This window comes from Pundamilia nyererei, unplaced genomic scaffold (assembly GCF_000239375.1).
Source record: "Pundamilia nyererei isolate P.nyererei 1_Seehausen unplaced genomic scaffold, PunNye1.0 scaffold00227, whole genome shotgun sequence".
NCBI classification, from domain to species: domain Eukaryota; kingdom Metazoa; phylum Chordata; class Actinopteri; order Cichliformes; family Cichlidae; genus Pundamilia; species Pundamilia nyererei.
The window spans coordinates 164,891-181,087 of record NW_005187628.1 but is presented as its reverse complement, the minus strand read 5'-3'; the positions used below and the strand labels follow the sequence as shown (position 1 = coordinate 181,087).

Sequence of the window (16,197 nt, the reverse complement as noted above, 5' to 3'; positions counted from 1 at the left end):
TATACATATATATATATATACATATATATATATATATACATATATATATATATATTTCTCAATCAAAAAAACAGCACTATATGTATTTACTTTCCTTGCCCTTAAAAAACAGACATGAAAAAAAACAAGACGAGCCTAGACAGCTGCATTTTGGGTGGTATCGGACTCCCTATAGTCCAACGAAACCTGCTCCCATTTTCTACCCTTTTCAGGCATCACACCTGTAACCTTTAAATCACAGGAGATTCTCTCTCCACCTTTTCCAAAGTGTTGTTATACAGTAGCCGTTTCCTCTTGGACTTTTGTCTAGCTATCAACTTGTCCACAGAGACTCTCTGCACTGGCACTAAATTTAATAAAAGCACAACACAGAGAAAAGCTTAAACTGTGTTACGGCTAACATTACTTGATCTGGTGTGTTTTCTTGGGGTATGATGGATAGGCAGCTTGAGGAGGTACTCCGCAGCATTGTGCTATAAGGGACTGAATGAGCTGCCAGAGGAGATCACTGCCTTTCTGATGAGACTCCAGGCTGTTAGGAAGCCATTATGCGGCAAAATACAGCATTCTTCCATCTTCTCCTTATCAAAAGCGCAGGTAAACTAACCTCTGTGCTGTGAGGAACACAATGGCTGCGATCAATACATCAATCGGGAAACGATGCAGTTTGAGACAGCTCTTAATAGTAATCCTCTGTTCAGTCATCCTTCTGGTGAAATAGAAGTTACAATACCTTTATCGTGTGCGGGGCTGTTTTTATGAAGGCCCAGAGTGACTGTGGAGACAGCAGCAGGTGAATTCCCAAGCTTGGCTATGAATAAAATGCGAATCAATAATAATGTGCGTTTTCTAACAGAATTTCAACAACAAGTTCCTAGGATCTATGTGAAGCTTGGGTTATATCTAAGCTCAAAGATGATAAACTTTATAAAGCACCTCAACTACCGCAGCATCTCACATCCTGAGGCATCACCGGGAGCTGCAAATCATGACTTATGAAGAGATCCCTCCATCCTGCGGCTGCAGACAAACAAAGCAGCATGTAAACTGAAAGTCAAATAAGCATTTAACGATCAGAGGAACTTACATTAGACATCCTTTTGTAAGTTCTGCTAACTCTATTTCAGTTTTAGTGGAATATCTCGCCTGCTGAACGACATGATTCAGCTTTTTAAAAGGCTACTGATTTTTTGGCCTATTGAAGGAAGGAAATGACCAAAAAAAATGTTTGTATTAATAAAATATGATGAGATAGGCTTGTGTTGGAGGCAGATTATTCATTAAATTATTCCCAATACACACGTGAAAGGAACTGTAATGATCTTGTCAAGATCTAATTCTGTGTTTTAGAATTCCTATTTGTGTCAGCCTTGTTCCCATTTTTTTTAACAAACATCACTTTAGGCAAATTAAAAGCCACCCATGGTGATATCATGAAAATGTATCACTGCACATCAAAGCCAGTCCCTTCTCAGTATCAGCCCACACTGCGGTCATTCCCACTGGGAGGAATGCTGATGAGCCACGGCACTGACTGGTTGGACATGATAACCCAGCATGTGAGCTCACCATTACAGTCATTACGTGTTCACCAGTGGACCTGGCTGTAAATTAATTTAGCCTTTTCCCAAATCCTCATGTTTTCTTTCCTGTGAGGTTGAAACTGTGGGACAGTTTGAAACAAAAAGATTTAGAAATTGAGCCTAATGTCATTTAATAAGTTAAGTTATAATCTGTTAGTAAGATGTTAATACTGTTTATTGTTATCGAGCTAATGTATTAATTTACAAACATATAACTGAGCCAATTATTGGGTGCACCCCATATTACTGTATATTTGCTTTCAAGGGCCAGACTTTCTTATATTTTTTAAAGAGGTCTTTAATAGTACTTTTCTGTAGGTCTTTCAAAGTTTGTCTTTGAACATTTTCATCTTTGATCATTTTCAGGCCAGTCCCCATACCTGACCATTTTTAGAGAAATGCTATTTTTTGTTTGTTGGTTAAGAATTATTATTATTTTATTTTTTTAATGACACATCACTGAAGGGATAGACATACCAGAGAACCTAAATTGTATCCTAAGGTCCTTGTCCTTGTTGAAATAACATAATTTCTTCCCATTTATTTGGGTAAACATACAAAGAAATACAAATGATTGATGGAGTTATGAATGCATATTTTGATCCACCATGCAATACCATCTGAACGCATCAAATTGGCAACAGCTTGATCCCATCAAACATACATATGCAGGGTTTTTTTCCCCCTCACTGTCAATACAGTAAAAACATACCTGGATAGAAAAGCACATAATGGAACACAATCAGTCATGGATTGGCCTCCACAAAGCACGGACCTCAACATTACTAATGCAGTGTAGGATTATGTTCACAGAAAACAGAACAAAAGGCAGAAACATCCAAGGAAGAGCTTTGAATGTCTTTCAAGATGCCTGGACAACTATTCCCAAAGACTCCTTAAAGAAATGACAAGAAAGCTGCCTAAGAGAGTTTAGCCTGTTCTGAAAAATAATGCTGGTCATACCAAAATATTGAGTTTATCAGAAGGACAACTTAAATCTTTGGAGATAAAATTAGAGCGCTATGGCTGAGGTGGTTTGGACTTGTATAGAGGAGGTTTGTGGTTATACTGAAAAAAGGATGTTGAATAAGAAAATTCAATATAGGAGGAAAAGAGGAAGACCACAGACAAGCTTCATGGATGCAGTGAAGGAGGACATTCAGAGGGTTGGTGTGACAGGAAGACATGAGTCATCTTCTGAGGAGGTCACTGTGGCGACTCCAAAAGAAGCAGCAGAAGCTTGTTGTACGGCAAAGCTATCTTTGTCTTATGTACCCTTATGCACTGCATTTCCATGTATGTTTGCATATTTCAATACATGTATACACCCAAATTCCTGTTTTCAAAAGAAAATATTATAAAATATGGGGTGACTTTTGCACAGTATTTAAAAGCTAACTCCAAAAATGTGAGTTTATTTAGAAAAATCTGCAGTTCACTCTCTAGATGAAACATTGTTTTTCTGTCCTTATATCCTCATAAGCTAGACAAATAAAGCCTTTCCTCTGTCAGAAGAAGAAACTAATCCGCTGCTGACTTGGGGGAGAAAAAAGAAAGAAAGAATGGGGCTCTGTTTCAAGATCCCTGTACATCCGCTCTTCTATCCTCATTCCTGCCCTCAATTCCCAAAGCAATCTCAAGTTAGTGCTTCTATTAAAACAATACCACCTCATGCAAATTGCTACTGCCAAGCCCCGTGATTTCGTTTCTGGTCCATACTACTACTGCTCTCCGATGCTTTAATGGAGACTGCGCCAACCTGACACTGCAGGAGGTACGTTCAATGTTATCAATAAAACAATCTGATAACGATCGCTGGCACTTTCAGGCTGAAAGGAGCAATATGTGACACTAAACCGATTAGCAGTTCATTGAAGACCGCTGCCAACAAACCAGGGCAATTACAAAACAAAACAAATCTAACCTGCACCTGTACCGCTTCCAGATTGCACAGCTTTTTTGGTATTTAAGCACTGTTATCCTAATTGGCAGGTAGCAGCTCATGCCACAGACACATTTCAATAGGAATGTTAATGACCCGACACACACTGCCGGTTAGCTTCCCTGAGCATACTTTTAAAGGAAAAGCCTTTACAACTCAACACAAGATTTACCTGGTCTGTGCCTTTAGCAACTGTTTAATTAAATAACTGATTTACATGCTGGGCACCTTGGTGCTGCTAACCTCTCCTCACATACATTAGTTATAAGGTGTTACAGCGTGCACAAGGGCACTTGCAGAGTACCCTGTTGAGTTCATTAGGGCTGCTGCCTGCTCCGAGGAATATTCTTGTTTCTTCAGCTCAGACGATTGACTCGGCTGAAGTCAGCTGAACTCTCTTGGTAATGAGGACTTTGCTGCAGGTGTGTTGCTGGACTTGACTCAGCCATTTATAGCTTTATGAATAAAGTTAACTCTTTGGTCTGAGGGAATAAATTGTCAGCTCAGGCTGTCCAGCTACTCCACCCAAAGAATGACATCAAATGCAGCTGTCATCAACGCCGCTTTGTTAGTGGAGTCAAAGGTTGCATGTTATGTTGTAAAAGCAACGTCCACCGATAACTAAACAGAAACCCAAAAAAACAACCTGAGATGTTTTCAAAATGAACCGAGCACACTGAACTCCAAACCAATTTCAATAGATTTATTATGTAAATTATTGGGATCATGTCTGTGAAAGGCGCTTTATAAAAAATTAATATAGTGCTTTTCTACTCTGAGTACTCAAAGTGCTTTTATACTACAAGCCTTTCACCCATTTATTTACACACACACACACACACACACACACACACACACACACTCTACAAGCACATTTTTCAATGCCAATGTGCTTTTCATCTAACATTCACAAATTCACACTCCACTGGATGTATTGGGGACAACTTAGGTTTCGATATCTTGCCCATAGATACTTCACTGATCTTTCGATTAGTTATTAGTAGATCCATTTTACCTCCCGAGCCACAGCCGCCGCTGTGTCCAAATTTCTGAGTATGACTGGAGATAGTAAACAACGTTTATCATCTAAACTAGAAAAACTTCCATAGGAAATTAACCTTAAGGGCTTTGTATGACTAACAAGATGAAAACAAGCCAGCTCCCAAAGTAAGTTCATTTTAATTTTGAACCTGCTGTTACTTGTGATAAAGTTGAGTAAATCCTAAAGACGGAGCAGTTAAACTGCACTAAAGGGTTAACTTTGGCCCGATTTAGTTCTTGCATACAAGCAGAACACAGCAGAAGTACAAGAAGGAACTTCTGAGCCTCTAAACAAATAAGCTTTCTGTGCCACTGTCAGTCATTATGTTAATTCACTAATGCAGATTAAAAAGTAATTGTTAACAATGTTTACACATAATAATCTGCCTTGGCTGACTGCTGTGGAGCAGATAAGAATAGGCTGTAAAGATGTCCAGTGTAGGGCTTTATATGCTTCATTACACACTTTTGTTCCCAGTGAGTTAATTTAAATAGATTCTGTGGGCACAAAACCAACTGTAACCTTATCTTCCCCTTTCATTTTCTCTCACCCGCTCCACACTCACCTTGTGTTCAGTAATGAGGTGTCGGTTTAACCTGCAACTTTTTGTGGAAGTTGACTTTGTGTTGATCAGAGAAAAACCTGAAAGTTTTCTGTGAATGCTCACACAAGCTGTATGTTGCTCAAATATACAGTCTTAGAAAATACTAGCATTCAGAGCAAAGCTTCACTTTACCATGGCTAGATAAAACTCAAAAACCACACACGACTGTTGTAGAAAGCTTGGGAAAAACGGCAGCCTCAAAAATAATCATGCATTTTGAAAGTTTTACGTTTTGTTCCAGAGGTAAGAAAACCTATTACACAACCCAAATGAAATTTGTTATGCTAATAACTAAAAATCCAACCACTGAACTGAAGTTCCTCATTAGTATGTCCCACAGTGCACTTGGCTAAGTGTTCATTTTATTTACTTATTTAATATTTTTCAGCTTAGATGCCTCCACTCAACAATTTTCCTCATAACCTCTGGATGTTCAGTGGATAAATGTCACGACGCAAGAGTCGTGCCCACGAACTAACGGAGAGAAGAGAAATCTGTTGAAGGTTTTCGATTAACGATTATGGGTGTTGTGTTGTCTTAAAGTCAAGCGCAAGGACAGGCTTCATTTTTCAATACTGACAAAGGAAATGCTACATTAGATACTGCATTGAGTTGCAGATACTCGTGGAGACCATCCCTGGATAGACGTGACATTACGACTTCCACTCTCTTCACGTCCTTTCATTCAATAGTGACTTGAGGATAAATGACGCTTCAAAGAACTTAAAGGACACTTTGCTCACAATTTATTCAAGGGACATATTTGTGGTACTGACTCTCGACAAACCTCAGAGCAGTTCACGCTCCAACAAAGAGAGGTTGAGTAAAAATGGAAGGTGAAACAAAAGCTTAGTCTATTTTGTAATCTCAGAAATTCCTGCTCTCCCTCAAAGATTGGCACTGACAAGCTGATACTAGTCAATACTAGTGTTCGACTTTATGACTGAATGTGGTAAATTTGACTTCTAATCTCTGAACAAAATAATCAATTGGCCTAATCATCGTTTCTCCTTAAGAATGAGTCAAAACTGAAACCAGATGCAGTGACTTTACAATGGCAGTCAAATGAGGCGTTTTCAGAAGTGGGATTTATTAACATTGCAAGAGAAGCACTTTTGTCATAAATGCTCACCTGGCAGTTGTTTCTGTATCTATACCACATTGCCTGCACCTTCTGCATCCCCATTTAAGTGATGATTTGTACTTCTCGAGTTACTTTAATGATGCCTAAAAATCTAGGGACAGCAATGCCGTTCTACAAGGAGACCACATCTGTTTCTTACATATGCCACGTGAAAGTACAGGCGACACAGCTGACAAAATGATATGAGAAATGTTTGTTATTCGGGTGGGCAACCAGTGAAATTAGTGATGAAATCCATCATAGAGCAGGAACAGCAGAACAGAACGAAACAGATCACTGTGGCGTCGATCCGTAAGCTGCCGACATTGTGTGGAGAAGGAAAACATCCATAAAGCTTTTCATAGTGTACAATGGTTTCTTTAGGATACCAGTAAAACACTGTTTTATTCTTTCCATTTATGTGCAAGGTATGAGTTCATGGCAGAAATTACAATATAAACACTTCGTGTGCGTATCGTAGTTGAAATAATCGGGGTTTACAGACACTGTAGGGGCATATCCACCTCCAGACTCAGGCTGCTCATCTCAATTTCGAGGCAGGGGGTAAGAGGTCAGCTGCCTTCTTGCGCAATTTACAACATCTTCCTCTTCTCAAACTCCTGCAGAGATGGACAACACAGAGGAAGAAGAAAAGAAACAACGTGACATGAAGTGAGACAGACGTGAATGATTTATTCATGCAGAATTCACTCAGCTCTGTTTTGATCCCATGTATCAGATCTGCTGTTGAAGGGGGAAAACAGAGGCGGCTAGAGCTGTGGAGTGCCTGTTTTTTTTTTTGTTTTTTTTCCTGGAGAGTGCAAATCATGTAGCACTCACATCTCACTAAGTTCCAGTTGCCAGCATTAAAACAGCACACTTCCTCTGATTGATAGGGACTACCCATCTGCAAAAATCTGATTTATGCGTGGTTATGGTTGTTCTGTTTATCAGCACGGTCCAACCATGTGACTATAAATGAGAAAGCATTATGTTAGCCATTAAAAAGGATGTTGCTATTTACATATTCAATTTGGGAAATATCACACAAATCATAGGATGATAGAATACGTCGTTCCCAGAGAATTTTCCATTCCACAGGAGGAAAGTAACTTAATGCAAAAGTCATTTATCAGGTCTACAGAACACACAAGTAGTCATGCACATGTCGGCCTATTCCTCTGTGGCGTCTGGATACCTGAAGGTCTACTGCCACCTTCAGGAGGAAACAGGCTTGTGTTTGAATAATGTAAAATGCTCGGTAGCCAACGCAAGCGCATTCTTTAAAGCAACAATTAGATGGAGTGGGAGGAGGGAACTGGGGAGCCATGATCTTGTTCACCAAGATTGTGCTTTGCAGATGAGGTACAATTAGAAGAGGGGAGGAGGTTAGGCTTTTGGCTAAAAAAAAAAAAAAAAAGAAAAAGAAAAAAAATTAGAGGACACAAAAAAAGGGTAATGGGTTGGAAAGAGTGGCAAGAAAGACAGGAGGGGGTGTTTGTGACAAGCAGACAGATGCTTTGTTGGTCCGTGTCAACAGACACTAACTCAAAAGGTAGGAATCATAGCACTAAGGTAAGAAAGCAGAGCCGTCTGTGAGGGAGGGGGAGGAGAAAAAAAAAGGAAGAAGAAAAAAAGAAGCCTTCTTTGTGAGACAGCGTCTAATGGTTGACAAGTCAAGAGCAAGAGGGGGAGTAAAAATGAGCAAAGTAGAGGTTGCCACTCAAAAGCGACAGGTGAGAACACGCCTGGATTGAAACTGGGGAGAGCAGACGGACATGTAATGTGAAAGAAAAGCAAAACTTTTACAAGCGAGCAATGACAGCTGTGACACTTGGGCGCGGATACTTGAAGAAAGCAGGCATTGTAAATATGGTCAGCACGCCTGCTTTAACTTTTAAATATATTACAAAAACAAAATCCAGATTCGATATTTTTGTGTCTCCATAAACCTTTGCAGCTTTATCAGCGGGATAAGATAATACTGTGATTTTGTAAACAAGTAAAAGGTCATAATTATTCTTCCTTTGCATATAAATTAAGTTGTTCTCAGATAAATATAGGTTTACTGATTTCTTCTCCTTGCACCCAGCGCAACTAAATTTTGCCTTTGTTTATCATTGCGAGTGTGTTACTACTAATTTTTGGCTTTGTGTGGGACGTGGAAACCTACAGGAGCTTATTGTATTTTTTGCATTTCTTGCTGGTCTGCAGTGGGCAGAGATTGTTTTGAAATGGATGTCACACACATAGTTCAGCAACAAAGGAATCTCATGACATTTGTAAGGTTGTTTGCTTATAACTAATACTGCATGATAAAAACCACATCCATGCAGCTCTGTTGAAGATTTTTTTTGTAGTGGGGTGCACATAAGATTTTCTTTTCCCCCTTAATTTGGGCGTTTAATGTTATTTGGAGATTCAACAGTTTAGAAGTTGTACTGTAACAAAAGCATACGGTACATGCAAAGAAAATGTTTTTAGTTAACTTGAATAAGAAATAAAAAGGGTGTCCTAGCACTGCTGAAACAATAAAAATGGCACAAACACTAAAAGGATGATCACAATCCTGAGATCTGTGGGAAAGAAGGTGCAGCAAACAAATTGTAAAGATGAATAAAATATTCCACAATAAATATCAGGAAAAAAGAGAAAACTTCAGGCTTTAAATCTTTTAAGGCTATGACTTTATATCTAGTTAAAAATGAGCCATGAACTGGTCGTTGTCTAATCTTCATCCTGTTGCCCCCCGTCTGATAGAAAAAAAGCTGCTGATTCAGTGCGTTAGTGCAGCTTGATGCTGAAGATGTACACCTTGTTCAGTTTCATTTTCCTGTCTAACATGCACTAGACAACAAAGGACCAAAGTTACACCCGAGGAATAAATATTCCTCATTCTGCTGCATTTTATTATTAATATTCTTTTTTTTACTTTTACTAAATTTTCAAATGGCTACACACAGAATGACAGAAGGAGGCACTATTAGTATACTGTGTCCTACTTACAAGTGAGCTCTCAGTCTGAACTTGATTATTCTTATGATGAACATGGTGCAAGGATTGGTGTGGGAACAAAAAGTAGTCATGTTCCATTAAGGTGTTTAAGAGGTTAAACTATTATTAACACCTGGAATTAGAGATTTTACTGAAACCTTGGCCCTTCTGAAATGTCAAAGTTTTCTCGAGCTCACAAAATACTGTTATAACATCTGATTGCATTTGATGACGCATGTATAGATTTCTGCAGATGCACGTTTGGACTCCTGATGTTCAGGTTCATGCAGGTCAGCTGACACAGTAATTCCCCGGTTGTTGTTCCTGCCTGCGGAGATAGCATTATTTCTACTTTCTTCTCTTACATGTTATTACTCCGATTAAGGCGGTCAATGAGATTAACAGAGATGTATGAACACAACGTGCAGCAATATGAGCAACCACGCAGCACGTTTTTCATCATTACACACAATGATTATGAATTAAACTTTGGGAAAGAAAGTCATGTAAATCTATATCTGCGTGCAGTTGTGCCAGCAGTGGTAATGAAAGTATAAGATGATGAATGGGTGTAATACATGCTTTCACTTTTTATACATCTTGTTAACAGTTCTTCCCTAGAGATAAACTGAAATAAAGAGGCAATGCCAGCAACTCTGCCACAGTAAACACACATTTATTAATTTCTGCCCTTCTCTTCTGCCTTTCTTTATAGCATATTAAAAGTTCAATCTCAGCCTTTGCTACTCAGAAGAGATAAATAACTAAATAAACCTCCTTACATGAGTACATTAACTGTGATAAGAGATACCAGGATCACAAGATATTTTGGTCTGCAAACTAAAGAGAAGAATTATCACAATTTTACTTACATGTAATTATGCTTAAAATATGTTTATTCATTAGTTGATACATTGCATAAACTTTAAAAATAAAATAAATGCAAACAAGTATATTTTATAGTTCTACATTAAACAATGAACCACATATTTATGCATGGGGTAGATATCATAATTTTTTGCTTTCCATGCATTTCTTGTCCTAATTTTTTAAATTGCATGTATCTGAAAAAACATAAGTGTGACATAAATTGTTTGGGACTATAGTTAAATTAATAAGAATTCTGCTTGCTTCTGTTTAAAGCGAAGCATTTTTAACACCGTTCCCACCAATGACTAGATATTCCAGCAATAAGTATTTTCATATCATGCGATATGTTAAATTTAACTATCAATCAGCTCTGATCCACACACAGACACATGGGGGGGATTAATTATTTATTGGATCACCTGCTGAATTTGTAACTTCGCCCATGACATTAATAGTCTCTAATTTTTGTGGCAGTTTTGTTTTAATAGAGAGAGAACAATTAAAAAAATGCATTTTTCACTCAATGAAATTCAAATAGATTTGTATATATGTATGCATGTACAGTATGTAGGTAAAGTATTTAAAACCCAGCCAGAATTCCCAAAGCAACGGATTGCAGTTTGTGTGCCTCATGGGGACACATGCCAATGAATTACAGATACCCCTGATCACAATTCAGTATGTTTAGAAATCACACTTGTTCACAGAATCTCTTCCTTCTATTCCAACCTTTCCACCACCACAGGTGAGACCAAAGAGCTGTCAAAAGACTGCAGAAGACTACTGGTTTAAGCCAGGGCCTCCTCGCGGTAGGATATCCCAGACCGGAAAACCTTACCCAAGAAGCAGCCGTCTCCCTTCGATGTGGAGGAGTAGCAGTTCTACTCTGAACCCCTCGCAAAGCACTGAACTCTTCACCCTATTGCTCAGGGAGAGACCATCCACCTTTCGGAGAAAGCTAGATTAACAGATTGATGGCTTTCTCATCAACAATGCGCCATTTGGTGACAGACTGTTGCATAACATTTAAGACAGTTTACCGACATAAGCCATCAATTCAATTTTACCAATTAGATTAAACGTCAGCTAGTCGACTAATTACACACATACCTAGTCGTGGGTTTTCCAGTATGACAATGTCCCAAATCATATACAACAAAGACGCCAATAAAGGAGTGCCTAAAGAAGCACATTAAAGTCATGGAGGAACCTATCCAGTCTCCAGACCTCAGTCCTATTGAAATACTGTGAAGATTCAAGCTGCCAAGTATCATTTAGAGAGTGTCAGTAAAGAGGGGTGAACCAAAATCCCTCCTGTAATCTTGCAAACCTGGTGATCACCTTAGAAAGCATCTTACCACTGTGCTTTCCAACAAGGGTTTCTCCACCAACTACTAAGTCACATCAAATACTTATTTCAATCAATGACAAGCAAAATTAATTAAAAATAATTTTGCAGTGATTTTCTGTCTCCCTCCATTAAAACAAAGCTATCACAATAATAATTTCTTTATGTGACCAAACTTAAAAATTCAGGAGGGATCAAAATTACAGTATATCCCTTACCATAGATACATTTTTTTTTCTTTTTCAGGGCTGTCAACACTAACGGGTAAACGCCATCATCACAATTAACGAGATTAAAATTTTTAACGCAATCAACCCATCTGGAGCGTAGAATGACTCTGAATGTCTCTGCCAACACATTTTGAGCAGTTTATTCAAAGTTTGTCCGTTCTGCGGTCCAGATGCGCTCCAAAAATTTTAATCCCGATGACGGCGTTAACACGTTAACGTTGGCAGCCCTAGTTTTTTTTTTTTTTTTTTTTTTAGGATTTTTCTTGATTTTGGTTTTTTTTTTTAAAAAAAAAAAAAAAAGGAAAAGTGCTCCTTACACAAAATAAACCTTTTGCAAAAGTTAATGTACGTCACTGGACTCCCTGAGCATTTTACTGCTGTAGGTGGATGAAGCAGAACTTGTTGATCAATGGTTTAGCAGTTTAATATATAGCACTGAATCATAATTTATGAACTCATCATACATTTCATTTAAAGTTTTTAATCTGAATAATACTGATAATGATAATAGATGCGGACAGATAATTTTTTTCTACAGACAGACAGACAGACAGAAAGAAAGAAAGAATAACTATGGCTTTTTCTCTAAAACAGACTCTCATTAACCAACTAGTTTGCAAACACAGAACAGTAGAAAAATGTTTAAAATGTGGATTCATGGTCAATTTAAAAAATAGAGATATAGATAAAGAGAAAACTCCAGAGAGTCAAGAGAATTCGGTTTGAAATTTTTGTATATATAATGTGTGTATACGTGTGTGTGTGTATACGTGTGTGTGTGTATACGTGTGTGTACGTGTGTGTGTGTGTGTGTGTGTGTGTGTGTGCACGGGCAAACTATTGATGTGGTTTTTGCCCTTTATTGCAACTTAGAGACAACACTGATAAACTAACTTCTTAAAGACTACAACCACAAAAACATGACAATGTACTTTCACCTTTCATTTTCAGCAAGACTCTGTTTTTAGGCGACAAAATTGGGTTACTCTAACAAATACCAGCTCTGGATCAAGCTTAATTTCACCATGACAAAACCATGCAAATACACCCACCTGGGCATTTGTTATTTATGGCACTGCTAGCTAAAAAGCTTGCTGTTCCCAACTGATCTAAAGTCGCCTGCAGTCATTTCTGACAGTTATCAACCACTGACACATTGGAGCCGTACTTTCCATCACTGTTCATGATTACTAATCTTTAAGCCTTTGAATATTTACTGGTCCAAGTGACTCACCTTGAACATAGTGCTGCCCAACTGAGCAGGGGACATGCTGACTACAACTCCAGCTGACTGGAGGGCTGCAATCTTCTCTTTGGCTCCACCCTTTCCGCCAGCGATGATGGCACCAGCATGGCCCATTCTACGGCCAGGAGGAGCAGTTAGACCAGCGATGAAGGATACCACAGGCTTTGAATTATCACCCTGGAAAAGGAGGAAAAGGAAAATCGGAAGATAAAAATGGGGTGAAGATGCACAGAAAAGGGGAAACTGCTCAAGAGAAAGTGTCAGATGCAAATAGCATCAGAAAGTACAAGAAGAGAAAAGTTGAATCCTCTTTCTGCACCTGCATTTTATTCATTCATTAGAAATGAAACACCCCTTGTCCTCCTATTAGAGAATCCCATGATAACAGGCTTGTCTAACCTGCCATCTCTGTCTCAGTCTGCAATATTAAAACGAAGGGTCAATCAAGCCATTTAATTGCATGGGTTGGTGTATGACCAGATAGGGGTTCAGGCTCCTGCCGTTTCATATCATCTCATTTCTAAAATGGTAATTAGTCATGTAGGCACTGATTAGCTCAGCACCCATCTATACTGCTTTCTCACTGATGGATGATACATTCAACAGTTAAGATCATTTCCAAGGTGAAGAGAGCTAATATTTCATCTTCACCAATAACACAACTAGCAAGGGGGACTGTGTGTGTGTGTGAGTGTGTCTGTGCGCGCGCACATGAACAGCAGCTAATATTTCATACTTAGGAATAACAACATAATTGCAGAGGACTGCTTAGTGCGTGTGCGCATGCACAAATTTAAACTAGCGCACAAACAAACACAAGTGCACGCACGCAGCCTTAGTCCTGTGCTTTCAACAGAGGCTGTGGCTCATCCGGTGAGCTGCTTTCAGAGGGTGAATGTGGCATGCTTTACAGCCTTTACAGCAATATAGTGAGGTCCTTCAAAGACACCCACTTCAAACTGCCATTTCAAACCTGACACTGGCAGGAACAAAATGGCAGCTACTAATATATACTAGAGATGACTTCTGATAATTAAGACTCACAGGACATATACCAGCCGGGGAAATGCTGAGGACCTTGGCTCAGAAATGCACCACTAATGAGGTATTAACACTTGAATAGTTAACAGGGAAATGAAAATGGGGAGGGAACATCATTTTAAAGTGCTCTAAATATGTTGGAAGCATCTGTTCTATGCATCGAAAATGTATGCATAAAAACAAATTAGCACAAACAGCCCACTCAGTATTCAGGAGTCAAATCACGTTCTAAATAAACAAACCAACCTCGTGTGGATCAAGTCTTAAATCTACCTCAAACGCAAGAGGTTTAATTACTCCATTAATCCCTGCTTCCCCGGGCTCCAAGTAACAACTCATACAGGGAAGGGTGTCATATTACAATATCCCTTTACCCGTCTTTTGTCTTCCACTGTTAGCTGTACAGATTTATTACCTTAATTATGAGACCAATCGCATAATATAACGTTCTAACACCTCCTCTGTGCCAACATGACTGGAAAACGCCTTTGTTCTATAAACACAAAATACCCTGCTCTAAATTGAGGAATTGTTTTCATAAGCTTAAAAGTAAAACTGGGACACGCAGGTGGCCTCACCAACGTGATGAGGGCAGGGTGTAAATAACATGTGCCAGCGCTTCAACTTCAGACTTCATCCAAACTACAGCCTTCCTTCATTTTCAGGGTTTTTTTTTCCCTCACAGAATAAAATGCTTATTTAAAAGGTCAGTGGAGATGGGGTGAGGACATTTTATTTATACACAGTAGTCGAGGTGCCAAATACTATGACGTATTTGACATGCATGACCCAAATTTTAATATGGCGTGGAAAGCCTTTTTCTGTTAGAAAGCCTGTGAGACTCTTGTATTGATAAACCGCTGATACAGGTGATGTTATAAAACCACTTTTTACTTGGCAATAGAGGGCATCAACACCAATGAAGGCTTAATGCTGACATATGCCCTACATCATAAAGTCTGACAGCAGAACCTAGTGGGAAGTATGAGTTTGTTTTCTTGCATTTCACTGAATTAAAGCAGCGGTAGACAAAATAGTGTGCAGTAACTCAGCTGTAACACTGATGGATACTGAAATCAATACTTTCTCCCCTTTTGGTCTAATATGTCGTTCGCACGTCAGGAGATCAATTTATTAAATGTTGCATAACATAAATCAATCATGACACTCAACCTTTAATTTCAATGGGCATTGAATACACAACGTGTCCAATGTGGCACAATTTGTCAAGCTAATGCGAAACGGGGTATTTAAGAAACAGTTTTGGGTTTAACGTCTTGAAATGAGTAATGTGGCCCTCTGTGAATACATACTGAAAAAGCTCAGCACAAAACTGTTTATTTCACATGAGATATTTTAATCTTTCCTGTACTGGCTGTGTTGTGCCAGGTTCAGCCAAGGCTCAGCTGGGAAAAATAATAATTTGCTAAAAATAAAACGCATCCCTTCAATAAAACCCAGTTATTATGGAGTATGAACCTGTTTTTGAAAGATGTCGAATCAGTTCGGAGGTCTGGTTATATAAAAAGAGAGTGGATGATGTAACCACGCTAAAAGACCAGAGAATAGTAGATTTGTGGTGGTGCTGGTGTGTCGAAATTTTAGCAAATAAAAAAAAAATTTAAAAAAACTTGTTGGTTTTTTCTTTTAAAAAAACAAACAGAAACAAGAATGACCTCCATGATTTATGAACTCTGCTGCATGTGCTGCGCTCTAGGGACGGCCATATCGTTTTAATCTTTGAGCGTTTGTTGAATTACACAGAAGTTGATAGTTTATGTGACGACATGTTGGTCTGGTAGTGAGCATATCTACAGCTGCTGGTAGAAGGTGATGGCAAGGCACCGTTGATACTAAAAGATGGAAATCCAAAGACTATGACAGCTCTGTGTTCAAATCCAAAATAAGATTAATAAAAATAAGAGCCTTTTTGAAAAATCACAAATCTATCAGAGGAGATCAAACCAAATACCAGAATATCAAACAATGACCATTAGAGAGATGTGTAAGATTAATGCTTAAATGTGGGATTTCGTTTGGAACAAGACATAAGGTGGGTTGATCGCTTATATCACTGCTGTCAATCAAATCACACCTACGCTACCCTGATGACGCACATTGCCTGTTTTATAATGTGCTTGACACTAAACAATAATATTTGATATGTTCTTTTT

The 16,197-nt window shown here is 38.6% G+C and overlaps 1 protein-coding gene across 1 annotated transcript in view; it reads right to left on the bottom strand.

Annotated features, from left to right (window-relative positions):
• Positions 1–5,894: 5,894 nt before the first annotated feature.
• The window catches only part of suclg1 (succinate-CoA ligase GDP/ADP-forming subunit alph), a 21,600-nt gene continuing 11,297 nt past the window's right edge, over positions 5,895–16,197 (bottom strand). The window contains exons 7-8 of the mRNA XM_005748707.1: positions 12,971–13,159; positions 5,895–6,914 (exon numbers count right to left, since the gene is read on the bottom strand). Of these exons, the coding sequence (XP_005748764.1) occupies positions 6,888–6,914; positions 12,971–13,159 (216 nt within the window). The 3' untranslated portion in view covers positions 5,895–6,887. The remainder of the gene's footprint in view (positions 6,915–12,970; positions 13,160–16,197) is intronic.